This window comes from Hyperolius riggenbachi, chromosome 6 (genome assembly GCF_040937935.1).
Source record: "Hyperolius riggenbachi isolate aHypRig1 chromosome 6, aHypRig1.pri, whole genome shotgun sequence".
In the NCBI taxonomy this organism is placed as follows: Eukaryota; Metazoa; Chordata; class Amphibia; order Anura; family Hyperoliidae; genus Hyperolius; species Hyperolius riggenbachi.
The window spans coordinates 167095427-167107905 of NC_090651.1; the positions used below are offsets into that span (position 1 = coordinate 167095427).

Below are 12479 nucleotides of genomic sequence, written 5' to 3' on the forward strand. Positions count from 1 at the left end.
CCCCACCCGCTTCGATCGCCTCCGGCGATCTGCGATCAGGAAACGGGATTTCCTGGAGGGCTTCCCCCCCCCCCCCCCCCCCTCATCAGGAGTCCGGAGCCACCCCTCAGCGCTGCCTGGCACTGATTGACCAAGCTGTGCAGGGGTCTCGGGGGGGGGGGGCGCGTGTTATGCGGCGGGTAGTGGCGTATCTGTGGCGAGCGGCGGCGATCGTTACATACACGCAGCAAACAAAGTGCTTGCTGCGTGTTTTTAAGAAAAAAAAAAAATGCAAATCGGCCCAGCAGGGCCTGAGAAATCCTCCAGCGCGGCTTACCCCGAACTACGCGGGGTTACCGCCAGGAAGGTTAAGTCCTATGTTCAAGAGATTTGGGTAAGCTCTTTCAAATGAGATATGGTAATGTGAAGCTAGAGCGTGTTTTCACTCACTGTGCCTTGGCTTGAATCTGGATAGGTTAGTATAGGGCTGCACTTGTACATAAGGTTTATGGTCAAAAATTGTAAAATCTTATGAAAGTTGTTTCTAGTAGACTTTTTTTTTTTTTTTTTTAATCTTGGCTTAAAAGGTAAAATCCAGGCTATTAAAAATATTTATTACCTACCCGGGGCCTCCTCCAGCCCCTGGCAGCCGCTATGTCCCACTCCTTGGCTCATGGTCCCCTCGGCCCCTGCCCCGGAGGGGGCCTGGAGCCAGCGGCTGAGAGCAAAGCTGCGGCATGGGACGTAGCGGCTGCTGGAGGAAGCCCCCCTTGGATATCACCTTTTAAGTGTTTGTGGTTTTGTTTCTTTGAGGATTTAAATGTTGACAATTTTTCCTATACAGTGGAGAATCTGGTGCTGGCAAAACGGAAAATACTAAAAAAGTTATCCAGTATTTGGCTTATGTTGCATCATCTCACAAAGCCAAGAAAGATCAGGTTAGTATATTTTCTTTCCAATGTAGGTTTTTTTTTCTTCTAATTTTCTGTATTTATAAAATGGTGTTGATGTATGGAATTGCAGAAAATTCAGAATGCGGGTGTTTTTTTTTTTTTTTTTTTTTTTTTTTATTATAACCATAGCTTAGGTACTAGCCATAGTTACACAGTTTGGTTGAAGACGTCCAACCAGGAGGGGGGGGGGGGAATAAAAATTGGGTACATTTCTGACCTGCACACTCGCTTATCCCAGTTGATCCAGAGGAAGGCAAAAATACCTATGAGATACACCAGCCCATACAATTTGCCATAACTACTCAGTTTAAAAATACTTCACATTTTAACCACGCTATCGTAAAGAACATCTTTCTAAATGGATGGGTGGCTTGTGGTTTTATTTTTTATAAAAATACAGGCTACTTTTAAGGGGGGGGGAATCCTTTCTGAACCCAGGTGACCATCAGTACATCAACTTCGCTTTGAGTTTTGCTTTTCATAGCATTTTAGTAAGAGCTTTTAAGACCATTGTAGCCCCTTACACACTCCAATGAGTTCCGGTTCACCATGAGCTGCTTTTGTTAGTCTGTACCTCTGGGTGTTTCCATAGAGCCAAATTAATCCATGCCATGCACTGAAGATCAACCAATCTGAAACAGTCTGTATGCATGTTGGATTATTATGGCTCTGTACAATTTAACAAGCTGACACATCATTGCATTCCAGCGGATCTGGAGGTGTGTTTAGCTTCTAAGGGCAACAATGGTTAATTTGCATATATTCAGCAGTGATGCACTGGGAGACATCTCGGAGCTCACACCTGAATTATTGTAAATTCTTTCTGTTTTAAGAAGGCAAACTTTTTTTCGTTTTCCTTGGTAAGTATAGCGGTGGATGTTTTCAATGCGAGGAAAGCATCCAAGCCTCATTTAAATGCACATATAGGCCCAGTGCACACCAAAAACCTCTAGCAGATCTGCAAAACGCTAGAGGTTTTTGAAGCAGATTTCAGAGCGATTCTAGGCATGTTTAGAGAGGTTTTCTAAACATGCATAGTGTTTTTGGAGCGTTTTGTGTAGCAAATTACAAATATTTTTACAGTAAAAGCTGTTACTGAACAGCTTCTGTAACAAAAATGCCTGGAAAACCGCTCTGATCTTAGCAGTTTTCAGAGCAGTTTTCTACTTTCCTATACTTAACATTGAGGCAGAAACACCTCAGAAATAAAAAAATAAATAAAAATGCAGCAGCCCCCGAGTTTGCGTTTGTGGAAAAAACGAACTTGTCTGGTGTGCACCATCCAATTCATTTTCATTAGCCGAGCGGTTTTCCCCCAGCAAGAGTTAAAAAAAAAAAAAAAAGCTTCAGAACAGCTCTGGTGTGCACCAGCCCATACAATTTGCCATAACTACTCAGTTTAAAAATACTTCACATTTTAACCACGCTATCGTAACGAACATCTTTCTAAATGGATGGCAAAACCTTCCACCCCCCCCCCCCCCCCCCCCCTTCCATACATCATGTCCTCTTGTCCTTTGTACAAGCCTAGGGACAAAAAGCTCATCTGCCAAGCTTTTGTATTGCCCTGTGATGATATATTATTCAGGTCACCCCTAATGCTAGATACACACTTCGCGTTCACGCACTCGATGCGCCCATCGATTCGCGTCGATTCGACTCGATTATTTCCGAGCGCATTTCCATGATTGGTCGATTTCCATGTAAAGCATGCCAAATTGACCTAACTATCCATCGAAACGCAAATAGTCGACACGAATCGACGGGCGCATCGAGTGCTGGAACGCGAAGTGTGTATCCAGCATTAGCCACCTGGGTTTGTTTGTTTTTGGGGGAAAGAGGTGGTTTCTCGGTTTAAGGTAAAAAGTACTCACTGTAGCAAAACCCTACATGCATTTCAGATTCCAAGATCAACACCATAATTTGTGACAGGAACAGAAGTTTTGTGATAAACTGGAGAAAAAGCGAATTAGAATTTGTGGTTTTAATCTATAGTAGCTTTTTGTTTTTAACACTTTAATGGGTATAAACTACTAAATTGTGCTCTATCCAACTACCGTCCTGTCTCTCTCCTCCCCTTTGCTTCTAAACTGCTGGAACGTCACATCCACTCAGAATTGTCTGCCTTTCTCTCTACCAACTCCTTACTTGACCCCTTTCAATCTGGATTCCGCACACACCATTCCACTGAAACTTCCTCACGAAAGTTGCTAATGACCTACTGGTAGCTAAATCCAATGGCCAGTTCTCCATTCTAATACTCCTTGACCTTTCCTCTGCCTTTGACACGGTTGATCATGCTCTGCTTCTGCAGACACTGGCATCTTTAGGAATCAAGGGACAAGCACATTCCTGGATCTCCTCTGATCTCTCTGGACGCTCTTACACTGTCTCCTTCTCTAACACCAATTCCTCTCCACACCCACTGTCTGGTGTACCTCAAGGCTCTGTTCTTGGGCCACTTCTTTTCTCAATCTACACCTGTGGCCTGGGACAACTAATTAACTCTTTTGGCTTCCAGTATCACCTCTATGCGGATGACACCCAAATCTATCTCTCAGCTCCTGACCTGTCCTCACTACTATCCAGAGTCCCCGACTGTCTACGTGCCTTTTCTGCATTCATGTCCTCCCGTTTCCTCAAACTCAACATGACTGAAACGGAAATTGTGATTTTTTTTTTTTTCCACCATCGCTATCTTCACCCCCACCAATTGCAACCATAATGGTAGACAACACCCCAATAACCTCAACCACTAAGGCCCGCTGCTTGGGGGTTATACTTGACTCAGAGCTCTCCTTTAAACCTCACATTGCCTCATTAACCACCATCTGCTATTTCCAGCTCAAAAATATATTCCGTATCCGTCCCTTCCTCACACAAGAAGCCACCAAAATGCTTGTTCATGCCTTAATCGTCTCCCGCCTAGACTACTGCAACACCCTGCTCTGTGGCCTACCAAAAAACAGGCTAGCACCTCTCCAATCCCTTCTAAATTCAGCGGCCCGCCTCATTCACCTTTCCACACGCTCTTCCGATGCAGCCCCACTGTGCCATTCTCTCCACTGGTTACCCATTACCCAGAGGATCCAGTTCAAACTCCTGACTCTAACATACAAAGCCCTCCACGAGTTGTCTCCTCCATACATCTCCTCACTAATCTCAAGATATTGTCCCTCCCGCAACCTTCGCTCCTCCCAAGAAATTCTCCTGGCCTTTAAGCTGATCACCTCCTCTCATGCTCGCATCCAGGACTTTACACGAGCATCACCCCTTATCTGGAACTCTCTTCCACAGCCTGTACGTCATGCTCCAAACCTGGACATCTTCAAACGCACTCTGGGGGGGGGGACGGGGGTGGGGGGGGGAGAGGGGCGCTGCATCTTTTAGTCCAAATGCAGGGAGTTCCTGACTTGTATGCTCCTGCCAATATGAACCTCCAACCCGCCGCAATGTCGGGGACTCCCTGTACTGTGCCCATGCAAAGGACACGGGACACAGAGGTGCATAGAGGACAACACAAGGGGGACAGGAGGTGCATCTTATGGTCAGGAGCGTCTTATAGTCCGAAAAATATGGTATGTAGAATGCAGTAAATTATTCAAGATACCCACTTTTATGGGTAACGTTTCTGGATTCAGCAGCAAACACTTTATTATAGTGCTGTCTATAGGTATGTACCTCCAGCCTCCAAGTCGTGCTTAGCCCTGGGCTGTTAAGCTATGCAAAATTCTCCTCCCAGAGCATTCTGGGAGACCACGCATAGGCCTGAACGATTTTAGGAAAAAATTGAATTGAGCGATTTCTGTCCAAAATTACAATTTTGATTCGATTCACGATTTTCCTTCAAATCAAGCTTTGTTCCCCCCCTTTGTGCCTCTGTTCCCCCTCTGTCCCCGTCTCTCATTGTGCCCCCTTTGCCTCTTCATGCCTCCTCTGGGTCTCTCTCTTGCCTCCTTTGTGTCTCTGTGCCCACGCTGTCTCTCTGTGCCTCCTCTGTCCCCCAAGTTGCATCAGTTCTGGACATAGCTTCAAGCACTAGTCCAGCGATGCCCGTCTATCCACTTTGCCTCCTGCAGGCTCTAATGCACGGCATACTTCCTGTATATCATGTGACATACAGGAACCCGAAGTTTTGCCAAGCACAAGAGGCGGCAGAGGGCGATAGAAGATCGAAGGTATGTCCAACGCTGCGGGCACTTGGACTTTGGGAAAGTTTGAAGGCGCTTCTTCAAACTTCATGTGGAAATGATGTGATCGCGATATTCGCCGCTTTGACGAATCTGAAATTGTGATCTTGGTGATCGCGATTTCGATTTAAATTCGATTTATCTTTCAGGCCTAACCACGCATTATTTTCATTGGCTTTGGGATCTTTAGAAACGTTCCGCAGAGCTACACGTGATTGGACTAAAGATGTCACCACCTGTGATAAATTTCAGTATATAAATTGGGGTGAGGGAAGCTTGGGGAAACAATAGCTGAATTTATAAATGATTATTGTAAAGAGTAGTTTTTTTTTTTCGCGGTTATTCACTACAGATCCCATCTAAGAAGGGATAATCTCTACTTGTGGACATGGCCAAGATGTGTGTAAAAAAAAAAAATAAAATTAAAAAAAAAAATAATTGTGTGGTATTTGTTGTATCTAATAGTTTGTTTTGTTTAATAATTTTTTTAGGGTGAACTGGAGAGGCAGTTGCTGCAAGCCAATCCAATCCTTGAAGCTTTTGGAAATGCTAAAACTGTTAAAAATGACAACTCCTCTAGATTTGTAAGTAAAACCTTTTTACAGTTTGAGGCATAAAAATGTTGCCTTGCATGCTACTAATTACATTATTTGACTTCAGCACTGTATAGTTCTAAACCTCCTCTTGGTGTTATTGATTTGCCTTACTGACTTTAAAGTGACTCTGTAACAAAAATTACGTTTTTTTCTACCATCCTACAAGTTCCTAAACCTATTCTAATCTGTTCTGGCTCACTGCAGCACTTTGTACTATCACGGTCTCTGTAATAAATCAATGTATCTTTCCCCTGTCAGACTTGTCGGCCTGTGTCTGGAAGGCTGCCAACTCTTCCGTGCTGGTCTGTTCCTCTATGCACACTCCAGTTTGTGTTTTATTTACATAAGCCAGCAGCTTCTCTGCTATCTTATCAGTGATAGAAGAGAGCTGGATAAAAATCCTCCTCTGTTAGGCTGTGAAAGTAGCTGGCTGACACATAGGGCTGGTGCACACCGAGCGGCTTTTTGGGCGTTTTCAGATCCGCTTGCGGCTGCGGATCTGCTTGGTCAATGTATCTCAATGGGGTGGTGCACACCAGAGCGGCAGGCGTTTTGCAGAAACGAAAAATGCCTGGGTGAGGCATTTTTTGGATTGCGGATGCGTTTCTGCCTCAATGTTAAGTATAGGAAAAACGCAAACCGCTCTGAAAAACGGCACTTCAGAGCGGTTTTGCAGGCGTTTTTGTTACAGAAGCTGGCCAGTAACAGCTTTACTGTAACAATATATGAAATCTACTATACTGAAAACCGCAGCAGCAATCCGCAAAACGCTAGCAAAACGCCTCATAAAAATAAAAAAAAGCGTTTAAAAATCTGCTAGCGTTTTGCGGATCTGCTAGCGGGTTTTGGTGTGCACCAGCCCATACTGAGGAATTACAAACACAGGCACAGGCAGAGCTGTCTGCAGGAAGCCTGTAATGTTCAGTGCATGAGAAGAAGGGGACAGAAGGTAAACACACAAATGATCTTTTGAGATTCAAAAGGAAAGCTGTATACAGCCCGCTTGTGTATGGATGTATTTTCTATGTGTGGACATATTGTACATCAATCTACTTCCTGTTTTGGTGGCCATTTTGTTTGTTTATAAACAAACTTTTAAAAACTGTTTTTGACTACTTTTAATGCGGCGGGGAGCGGCGAAATTGTGACAAGAGGGTAATAGATGTCCCCTAACACTGGTATGTTTACTTTTGTGTGATTTTAACAATACAGATTCTCTTTAAGGCTACACTCACAGGGTATTTAAAGTGGAACTGAAGATTAGAATAAAACGGTTTCACTTACCTGCAGCCACCCTCTCCTGCACGATCCTCCGTTCTCCCGCCGCCAGCTTGTTTCATTACAACTGCACCCCGGGCCACGCGCATCTTTGGTCGTGTTACCATCCTGCAGTGGATGGTAATGCGAAGCATACGCGGGGCGCGGAGGCGCAGTTGCCGTCGGCTTACTAGACTGTAATGAAACTAGCTGGCAGCAAGAGAACGGAGGAGCGTGCAGGACCGGCGCGTGACAGGGCGGCTGCTGAGGGCTTGGTGAAGCCCCAGGTAAATGAAACGGTTGGTTTTATTCTAATCTTCAGTTCCACTTTAAGGTGTAGGCTGTAGCATCATGGTACATTCATTGGGCACTCAGGCCCGAACTGTTGGCTGATGCATCTGCTGACTTGTATATACACCTCTGCTTGAGGACGTTGAATAAAGTTCAGGTACACTTTAAAAACTTGGCTTGATCAGCATAGTTGGTTCAGAGGAAGCTACAAAAACTTCTGTATATAGAATTGTCATAGCCCTTTAAAGGTAACCTCAAGCAAGAGAGATGGATGCTGCCATATTTATCTTAATATGTTTGGCAAATCTGTAAAAATAGTTAACAGAATGCTTGTTCAAGGTCTATGGCTAAAATGATCAGAGGCAGATGGATCAGCAGGACTGCTGCTACTAATAAAAACAAAAAAAGCAAAACCCACGCACTGGAATATTGTATATTTATTTATCCATTAATCAGAAAAAAATCCATCATAAAACTATCAGACCAATTATCCAACACCACCCCCCCTCCCCCCCAAAAAAAGTGGGAGAGAATAAAAACGTGCTCCATACCGACCATCAATTTGCAGTATTTAAAAACTACCGGGTTTTTTTTTTTTTTTTTTTTTTTTTGGTTGCAGCCAGGGTTTTTAACTAGAGCAGGATAATGACCAGTGAAACCAATCAGTCTGAAGCCTGTAAAGCTACATACACAGGTCGGATTTTCGCAAACGACAGGTCGTTTGGACGTCAAATCGAGCGTGTGTAGTCGGTCGTGCAGCTGATAAGACTGGATTTCGCTCAAGTCCAGTCTTATCAGCTGAACGACAGACTGTACACACGCCCGATATGATGTCCAAACGACCCGTCATTTGTGAAAATCCGACGTGTAGGAGCCTTAAGAATAATGCTTTTTGTTTACCTATTCTCGTCTATATCGGCTAAGATAATTCGCCGCATTCCCACGGCATAACAAAGGGCTGTAGCCCCCTGAACTCCCCTGGGCAAAAATCCACCACTAATTTCTGGAGAAGCAGAGCTTTTAGCTGTAGCTCTGCCTCCAGTTAAAGGGGAACTTCAGCCTAAACAAACATACTGTCATTAAGTTTAATTATGTTAATTAGAATAGATAGGTAATATAATCTCTTACTCACCCTGTTTTAAAAGAACAGGCAAATGTTTGTGATTCATGGGGGCAGCCATTTTTTTGGTTGAAAGGAGGTGACAGGGAGCAGGAGTTCCAACTGTCCTGTGTCCTGATCACCCCTCCCAGCTGCACGTGCTAGGCTTCAAATGTCAAATTCAAAATGTAAGAATTTTTTTTGCACCAAAACAGAACGAGAACATCCGAAATCCCATCATGCTTTGCACAGCATCAGGGGAAAATGCAGTTTTCTTCTGTGCATCTAAAAATGAGGCTTGTACAAGAGAAACAGTTCTGATGCTGTGAAACTGTTAAAGGGGAACTGTAGTGAGAGGTATATGGAGGCTGCCATATGTATTTCCTTTTAAGCAATACCAGTTACCTGGCTATCTTGCCGATCCTCTGCCTCTAATACTATTAGCCATAGCCCCTGAACAAGCATGCAGCAGATCAGGTGTTCCAGACTTTAAAGTCAGAGCTGACAAGATTAGCAGCATGCTTGTTTCTGGTGTTGTTCAGATACTACAGCAGAGAAATACACCAGCAGGGCTGCCAGGCAACTGGTATTGATTAAAAGGAAATAAATATGGCAGCCTCCGTATACCTCTTACTTCAGTTCCCCTTTAAAGAAACACCAAGCCTTTTCAGTGCTGCTGAGTCGATTTTTAGTCTGGAGGTTCACTTTAAGTCAATCAGCGCTGATCGCCCCCTCTCAGTGAAAGACTGAGAGGGGCAAGGGAGAGGCGCTGATTGACTTAACTGGAGGCAGAGCTACAGCAAACAGCTCTGCCTCCCCAGGCAGCAAAATCCATGACCAAGAAAGTCGTGGATTTTTGCCCTGGGAGTGTGGGGGGGGGTTACAGACCTTGTTTTGCTGCTGGAATGCAGCTAATCCGCTTAGCTGATATGTGATATAGAAGAAAATGGGTAGATGAAAAGCGTCTTTTTATGGCTTCAGAGTCTCTTAAATGAAAATTCTTCTTTTATGTTGTATAGCAGTTTTTATTTTCAGTGTGATTTTTCTTTCCATAGTCTTAACTTTTTTTTTTTTCTCTCTTTTTAATTTAGGGCAAATTTATAAGAATTAATTTTGATGTGAATGGGTACATTGTTGGAGCCAATATTGAAACCTGTATCCTTTCTGCTTTTTCTTAATCTTATATGTGTATCTAGTTGTAAAAATGTTTTTTCTTGTATTTGAGCTGAAATACAATGCATTATTAATGGTTTTCATATGTTGAAATTTTGATGTCTGCTTGTCTTGGCTAATACTTGTCTACTTGAATCTCCAGATTTGCCTGTTAAACTTTCTGACCACTTGTTTTACTGCACAACACCAGTGACAGTCTTCCTGATTGTTTACACAATACAGAACATTCCCAGTTTAAAGTTTGGTCATTTTGGACAATACAAAGCTTTTTTTTTTTTTTTTTTATTCTTTTTTCTTTTTTTCTTTCCCTACCCTCACATGTTTCTACCTCCTGGTTATTGGAGAAGACAGATTAACAGCCTGTGCTTTCAAATGAACTTATCTGCCATCTGTGGTGGCAGTCATGGGACACTGGGGAGATCAAATTACAACTTGCGATTAGAGACAAACAAGGGGGAATTAAACAGGCTAAACTGTATAAATACATACGCGGTGCATTTCTCTATTTTCCTTCTGTCCTGTGCAAGAGTTCAGGTCCACTTAAAAGGGATTCCAAAGTAAACCTAAAAAATATCCGATACCTAAAGGATAGGGGATGCTCTGGCTCCTATTGAACCTTCCTGTTCTTCTCCTGGTTCCTACATTCCACCACTGGCTCCCCCATTAGCAGCCTCTGACCGATGGGTCGATGACTGCTCTCTTCCACTGCAGGAATCTTCGGGAGCCAGAGTGCTCCCGAAGACTGCCCGCTCCATACTGCACATGCTCTCTTGAACTTGCGCGATATGGAGCCACCTGTCTTCCAGAGCAGTCAGGCTTCTAAAGCCTCCCATAGTAGGAGATTTAAACTGAGGTGCCTGCGGTGGAACGAGGAGAGAAATGGGAAGGCTCTAGAAGACCCAATGCCTTCTCTCTCTCCTTAGGGGAGTATCTGAAAATAGATCTCTATCTCCGTCTATCTTTTTAGACCAAGGGTTATGTATGTGTGTGTGCATGTGTATATAAATATGTATGTTATATACATATATACATATATGCATATATTTATTGTTGTTATACAGGGGTTGGACCAAATAATAGAAACACCTTGAAAATCAACATTTTTCTATGGTGGAGGTCCACCTTTTTTTGCAGCAATTACAGCCTCAAATCTCCGACGTATTGATTCATAAAAAAATTATGAATGGTTTCCAAAGGAATTTTAGCCCAGTCTTCATTTAAAACACCCTCCAGTTCTTTTAAAGACGATGGCAGCGGAAATAGACTTCTTACTTGAATCTCTTAAAACGACCATGAATGCTCAGTTGAGGTCTGGGGATTGTGGTGGCTAGATGAGATGCTAAACTTCATTAGAATGTTCCTCGTGCCATTCTTTAACAATTCTAGCTGTATGGATTGGGACATTATCATCTTGAAAGATGGCATTCCCCTCCGGAAACAGTTCTTGAACCATAGGATGAACTTGGTCGCCCAAAATTCCTAAATAGTCTCGGCTGTTAATTCTTCCATGAAGGGAAATCATTGGCCTCGCGGATTTCCAAGAAATATCACCCCAGATCATGGCCCGAACTCTTCGCCGGCGAACTTCCTTGGTTTCCGGAAGTGCGATTCGCACCCATAGTGCATCATTAGGGTCAACTTTGACCCTCTACATCAGTCAGCAGGCACATTGTAGGCAATCAGGCTACACTCTCTCTCCTGGGGCCACCCCCCCCTTATAAAAGGCAGGCAGCGTCAGACATTGGACTCACTCGTGTGCCTGCAGTAATTAGAGAAAGGAGAGCTGCTGCAGACTCTCATAGGGAAAGCTTAGTTAGGATCTTGAAGGCTTGTTAGCTTACTCCTTGCTGATTCTTATTGCTAGAAAAAACCCTCAACAGCTCTTTTGAGAGCTAATCTTGTTCTTGTGATTTATTTATTTTTTTGTGTGGCCCACTTATATACAGCCCTGTCAGTCAGTCGCAGCTGGCCTTTGGTTTAATTCCTACTGTGCCACTTCCAGGCCCAGTGTGTGTGTGTGTGTGTGTGTGTGTGTGTGTGTCAAGCAGCTGCAGATTTGTAATCCTATCCCAATCACTGCACCTGTTCACTGTTCAGTGCAACCTACCTACCTACGTGAGCGCATGCATTAATACCACCAGTCATTGTACCTGTTCACGGCGGTACCTTTGTGTGTGACAGGTGCACATTTGTAATTCCCATCACTGCATATACCTACCTGTTGTGTTCAGTGCACCCACCTACCTACGTGAGTGCACGCAGTGTGATGTACCACTCAGTGCATACCTGTTAACTGCACATGTGTGACTGCATATTGTATTAGTCAAGTCAGTGCATACCTTTCACTTCATCTCCCCCCCCCCCCCCCTGTTCGAGGTCGCGCTGTCGTGATTTAGTGCGGCTCTTGACCAAAGTACAGTGTTTAGAAGAAGGCACGTGCCATCAACCCCCAATATTGTCAGGACATATTTTTTTAAAGATTCTCTTATTTTGCATTTCAGAGATAAAAGTGGTACATAACATTTGTGTATAATGATAGAATCACAACAAGGATAATAAGTGACATGCATGGTAGAACTTACAACTTATAGGCACATATAAAAATGTAGGGCGTCAAACCAGCTCCGCCCTATGTAAAGAAAACCAAATTAGGATTGTTGCAAGGCCCAAGGAGAAATATAACAGTGTGGTATGGTAACATGTTCAAGAGTGATAAGGGGCTAATTATTTAGTGTCATCAATGGAATGGAAGTGCTATTGGTAAGTATCTGATCTAAGAGACAGGGCCCAATTGGGATCATACACCTGTCTCCTATTATATCTAAGCCGTTCCATACAATGACACCAAACAATGAGGGGCAAACTCATACCAATGTTCGAGTAAAATGGGGGGCATGTCTTTGACAGGAATGAGCATTACCTTTTTGGGAAGATTAATTCA

General features: G+C 43.6%; 1 protein-coding gene across 2 annotated transcripts in view; it reads left to right on the forward strand.

Annotated features, from left to right (window-relative positions):
* Positions 1-12479, forward strand: part of MYH9 (myosin heavy chain 9) — a 191028-nt gene that overhangs the window by 42584 nt on the left and 135965 nt on the right. For both annotated transcript variants that reach the window (XM_068240187.1, XM_068240186.1), the window contains exons 5-7: positions 824-917; positions 5614-5706; positions 9457-9520. In XM_068240187.1, coding sequence (XP_068096288.1) covers positions 824-917; positions 5614-5706; positions 9457-9520 — 251 coding nt within the window. The remainder of the gene's footprint in view (positions 1-823; positions 918-5613; positions 5707-9456; positions 9521-12479) is intronic.